The sequence below is a fragment of the Scaptodrosophila lebanonensis genome, unplaced genomic scaffold, assembly GCF_003285725.1.
Source record: "Scaptodrosophila lebanonensis strain 11010-0011.00,11010-0021.00 unplaced genomic scaffold, SlebRS2 tig00000001-arrow-pilon, whole genome shotgun sequence".
NCBI classification, from domain to species: Eukaryota; Metazoa; Arthropoda; class Insecta; order Diptera; family Drosophilidae; genus Scaptodrosophila; species Scaptodrosophila lebanonensis.
This window is the reverse complement of record NW_022060529.1, coordinates 18,929,415-18,935,070: the sequence shown is the minus strand read 5'-3', so window position 1 is coordinate 18,935,070 and position 5,656 is coordinate 18,929,415. Positions and strand designations below refer to the sequence as shown.

Sequence of the window (5,656 nt, the reverse complement as noted above, 5' to 3'; positions counted from 1 at the left end):
ACTGCGGCTGCTGTTGTTGTTTCTTTTTTGCGAACAAACAAAAAAGGCGAGAGAGGGCGCAGACAGGGAGATGGAAAGATGCTAGAAAGATGGAAAACGCCTTGTCACCATATGTGGGGAAGATTGTATTGAATATTCGGCAGAAACGTGTGTAAAATTTTGAAACTCCGAAACCGGTTGCATCACAATAACTTTCAAAGCTTTCCCATAACTGCCATAAATAGATTTTTCATCAAAAATTATTGGCAAAGTTGCTGCGTTTATAAAAAATAAATGCAATGTTTCTCTAGCGCTTCTATTTTTTTAATTATGAAGATGAGATTATAATTGTGAAGAACCTATCCAACCAGCTGTTGCAACATTTGTATTGTTTTATTTTCGCTTGAAACTGGTTTTTGTTTTGTGATTTTATTAAACAAATTGTGTTTAACAATTCAGCGATTAAATTAGGCTTATATATGTAGCTTCACTCAAGACATCAAAATTCACATAATTTTGCAATATAATTAAGCAATATGCAAAATGAATGTATATTGAACAAACATATTAATTAGCAAATTAGTGTGCTGGGTGGCGCCGATGGGATCAAATTATATAATACAACTTATGACGTTATTCAAGTTGTGGGAATAACAGCATTCTTAGAATTTAGATTATATATTTTGACCAAAAACAAGCCGAGTTCCAACAGAAGGTCCACGAATTGAGAATAAAATACATAACCACAAGTTGTTTATTTTGAAAAATAAGCAAATAAGTTATTCGATTTATAAAATGGTCTTCTAAATAAATTAAAATAGTAAATTTTAAAGAAAGTTTCAAAAACACAATCCTGCATTTAAACACTTTTTAATGGACCATTTTGGCATTTATAGTATGTATTTATGGCTCTTCATATGCGCCTTGGGATAAACACGTATTTTACTTGTGTTTTCAAAATTAAATGCTCTAATCCCTAGATTAAAGAAGTCATAAATCCATCGTGTTTGATTTATCAACGCTCTATTGTTAAAGCCCTGAAAATAAGAATTTGTAAATATTGTCCTGCAACACTACTATTTGCTGCTAAAATATTCCCAATAAGTTAAGGGCAAAACATATAATGTGTGGCTTTTATTAATTTCTTATTAGTTATTACGCCAATATCATAGTCTGATAAAAGTTTGGCATCTAAATTAATCTAACAAAGTACAATAATATCTAAAAATGAGGTCAGAGATGTTATCCACCTTTATGGTGGAGTTACCTAAGAAATAGTACATAGAAGAAAATGAAAAACTTAATTATCTATTTAGATTGCTCAGGGAGCTAAGAGAAAAAATCTCCAGCCCTGTAGAAATCAATTTCATCGAAAGTCTAACAAGCTATACCCCGACTCATAGAAAACCCCGACTATAGAAAACCGTTTAAATACAGTAGACAGAGAAAGTTCTATTGAGAGTAAATGAGAAATATCTTTATAATTAAGACCCTCCAGCGGATTTTGAATGAATGAGATTGAAAAGGCAATGCCCGACATAACTAGCGCTTAAACAGTATTTATTGATGTAAAGGATGTTTGTTGTTGTATGTTTAATAAATCCAAGAACACCCCTATCCCTGTTTACAGTACTACAGAGGTGAAGGCTTATGTTCAGATTTGGAATCAAAAAGTATCCCAAGATCTTCGTTTGTCGATGGCACATTATCAGTCGTACAAGTGACTAAATAATATACATACACTTGCCTTTACAGCTGGATGCTAAGTTTTCTGGTTATTAATTAAGAAATTTGAATAACTCTTTGTGAACTAAAATAAACGTGACGTCAAACATGAAAATTTGTTCATTCAAGCGTAAACAAATAAAAACAAATGATTGCAGCAGGGGTCTGAGTCATCAAGAATAATTAATTTAAAGGTATAATGTGTTTACTTATGAACGACTAGAAATAACACACTAGCTCATCCATAAAGCTTGAACAGTGAGCAGCCTCGAACTTCATTTACAAAGAGTTAAGGCGGTCGTTGCTCCAAACGTCAAGAAAAATGTTCGTCAAGAAACACGTCAATACGAAAATACGCGAAAACAACAGCCAAGGCAGAAAACAAAGCAACTCAGCTGGTTGGCCAAAAATACGACGACTGCCTGAAGCTACGAAGCGTCACTTAACCGACTTTGAAAGAAGCGTTGAAAAATTACTTTAGCAGATAAATAAAAAGAAAGTAAGTAGAGATTGTTTCTCTTTATACATAACAAATTGACAACAACAAAATTTATCGCACAGCTACTACTCCAAGAACACCTCTCGTGTATGAAGAAGCTTGAAGAAGCCATTAAATAAATACGACTTTACGAAGGCCTGCACAGAAGTACATACAAAAAAAAAAAAGAAAAAACTTCAATTGATTCTGCTTTCGAGCTTGTTTTGCCTGTTTTTATTATTATCACTTATTTGTGCTTCCCAAAAAATTCAAATTAAAACAAGATATGTGATGATAAAAAAAATCCCGCTCCAAAATACATAGTAAACGTGTGAGGGAGAAATTATTTCAGAATAGAAGTTGATCAGCCTAGTCATATTTCCATGGCAGTTTAGTGTGCTAATGGAGAGCTGAGCTTTCTTGATTCAATAAAATTCTCTGTTTGTCTCTTTTCGCTTCTGTCTCTCATCTTCTCATCTTCTCGTTGTCTGCTTTGTATATTCTTCCTCTTATTCGCACTGCGTCAACGCTAAATTTCCATATAAAAGCCTCAACCATCGACACCGAAAGTTTAGTCGTTTTTAAACTTTGCGTGTTGCCGGCAGTCGAGTTCGTTGCCTAAATCTTTCGTTGTGTGAGTGTGCGATCCCCCTCCCGTTCGATTTCACCAACACATATACACATACTATATAGCTATTGTTGGCTTTCAAAATTGCAGATCTTTGTGTCAAAAGTTGAAAATATGAAATACACTTTGTTCGCTGCCTGCCTTCTGGCCACTCTCTGCGCTGGCGTTTTTGCCTCTTCCGGTAAGTTGGCCATTTAACAATCATCTGTACAGCGTGTGCGTCACAAGCGAATACGCCGATGTTACTTACTGATTAGAGCTTAAAACTTGTTATTACATCATCGTCTTAAACAAACAATTTCTTAGTTAGAACAACAAAGAAATGTTAATGTTTTCATTGTCTCTATTAATATCTGAGTTTTTGAAGAAAAAAAATAGTAAATTGTGTATGTATATAGTTTTCAATGAAGTTTAAATAGTTAATTAACAATAATTTCATATGATGAGTACATATAGTATATGCAGCTCCTACCTCTATTAAGATTTTATTGTTAGCTTTATGGCGATTGCCAAAATTTGTAAATTTCCACAATCGAAAATAACAGGTCTAGGTATAGAAGCTTAGTTGGCGATTTAAAGCAAAACTTGTTGGGTTCCAAAATACATTTGCTATTTAATGAATGCTAAAAACAAAATAACACCTTGCTGGTAAATATTTACGAGTATAACGAATAGAATAATATAACTGGTATATAATGCGTTGTATACATTTCTTGGATGGCCTATTCGGCGGCCGAATTTTATTTAAATATCGCCTAATCGTAATAAACAAATTTTAAAATCGAAAAAAAAATGGTTCTCCCGGGCATCACATTTTATAGAAAGGGCAATCGAAAAACGAAATCTGTTAAGGACATTTACCAATTTCGATACAATTCGATGGAACTTGGAAACAGAAAGAGGCGCGATTATAAATATTATTTTATGTTTTCACAAGTCACGTAATTAATGTGGATGCTCAAAATTAGAGGAATTGGTTGTTAGACCAATTGGCATTTGGGAAAAGTTTCCATCAATGATACGAGTATTTCTTATATCGTTAACGCTGTTTAAAAATGGATATGATTTGGATATTGATTTCTTAAAATGCTTAAAAACTGCAAGTATTTTTCATTGGAAAAATGTTCACAGCTTTAGATGTGTAAATATTTTCAAATACTTGTACAGTTCCCATTTCGAAGCTTTTCGTGTTGCGGAATCATAAAATCATATTGTTTATCCACGTCATTAGAAATCGGAAAGAGCTTCAATAAGAATTTCTAATTTGTGAAATCTGCTCTAACCATTTCAGATGCTGGCCAATTCGTGCCGCGAGCTTTCTTCACACTGGACTCTGAGGGTCATCAGTCGAGAGTGCATCCAGTGAGCGCCCATTTGCTGCGCCGTCTGCGTCGTGATGTCGGATACTCCTCATCATCGTCATCGTCTTCATCGTCCAGCTCATCATCGGATGGAAAAGTGCATTTCACTAGCCAGCACGTCCATTACAATTCACAGGGTCTTGACCAGCCTACTAGTGTAGAGTAAGTGTTGTACTTTCAATTTATTGAATAAAATGATAGCAACATTTTTTTCATTAATAGCTCCCGCTTTGGTGGCACCTCCTCGACATATGGATCGAGCAGGAGACCTGTGGCCCAGGTGGTACAGCAAAGCGGTGTGGCTGATTCTACTGGCGTACATGTGCTTACCACTCAGGGTAAACTGGATAATACAGGAAAATACACCGTCACCTCGCAGCAGTCTCATCTCTAGTTAAGTAAATATATAAGCAGTAGTTTACAATTTAAATAAAATTTCGATAGTGCCTGTTGAAAAGCAATAAAAGTAAAGCCAACTCATACTCGTAACAAGATCGAGAACGGGTCAATTAATTCTGCATCAGAAGTGCAATTCATTTCGGTTGCGAGACACTTTAGATGATTGCTTGCCACACACACGCACACACACATACACACGCTCCTGTTGTGCCTCGCGTTTAATTTCGCAAAAAGTGCACCACAAACTCCGCTGAGCACGAACAATGCTAAGTGGGTGGTGGTGGGCGTTGGCAGCAGCCCTGGTGTTTGAGCTGTGCCTGCAGCAGTGTTGGTAAATGCTTTTACAATATTAGTTTACCCAAGCGGAATTGATGGCTTTGAAGTGTGGGTGTCAGCCACAACTCACCACAGCACACCACCACACACACATACAAACGTGGTGGTGAACAGTTTAAGCCTTCGCATTTTAGCCAGTGCTGCCAATTTAGCTATTTTCCCGCCAACTCGGAGGATTTCAAATGCCGATTGCGGATGAAAATTGAATATTACGGCTGTCGAAATTGTTAGCACTTTGTAGGTTTTGGTAATTACTAAACTAAACTCTATACAAATAAATATTAATTGAAAACTGATCCAGCTGCCAACTATTTATTTTTCATCTTGCCGTATACAGTGATAACTCTCTTGGCCGAACACTCACGTTCGGCCAATTTTTGTCCGTTGAAGGGGAGTGTCCCTTAAGAGGATACTTAAATAATTTATACACCGATCGAATGTTCTGGAAAAAGTGTTCTCCGCAGAGTGTCCGCATAAAAGATGTGTCCGTTAAGGGAGTTTTCACTGTACATAAGTTTACATAAATGCCAATGAATGAATCAGAAGCAGAAGTCTTTATTGGTTCTAAATTTCGAATCTAAATACATAAATATATTTCAATATTTAGGGTCATGGAATAATGTTGTACCAATATAAAAGAAGTTCCTCAAAAGTAGCTAATAGACTGTTTTCACACCAATATAAAGGAAACACTTTAAATCAAATTTTGTTGGTATTTACAATTCAAGAACTTTCTCTATAATACGACAA

At 35.5% G+C, this 5,656-nt stretch overlaps 1 protein-coding gene across 1 annotated transcript; it reads left to right on the top strand.

Moving 5' to 3' along the window:
• The first annotated feature begins 2,775 nt into the window (after positions 1-2,775).
• Positions 2,776-4,663, top strand: LOC115633974. The gene is made up of 4 exons (XM_030531494.1): positions 2,776-2,816; positions 2,901-2,991; positions 4,102-4,333; positions 4,394-4,663. The coding sequence occupies exons 2-4, from the start codon at positions 2,925-2,927 to the stop codon at positions 4,563-4,565; spliced, it is 471 nt and encodes a 156-aa protein (XP_030387354.1). The 5' UTR covers positions 2,776-2,816; positions 2,901-2,924; the 3' UTR covers positions 4,566-4,663.
• Positions 4,664-5,656: the final 993 nt, after the last annotated feature.

Excerpts from the sequence above, each read along its gene's own strand:
- LOC115633974 (XM_030531494.1), top strand. The coding sequence starts at position 2,925 with ATGAAATACACTTTGTTCGCTGCCTGCCTTCTGGCCACTCTCTGCGCT. Across the intron at positions 2,992-4,101 it reads TGGCGTTTTTGCCTCTTCCG|ATGCTGGCCAATTCGTGCCG; the intron begins GTAAGTTGGCCA and ends TAACCATTTCAG. Across the intron at positions 4,334-4,393 it reads GACCAGCCTACTAGTGTAGA|CTCCCGCTTTGGTGGCACCT; the intron begins GTAAGTGTTGTA and ends TTTCATTAATAG.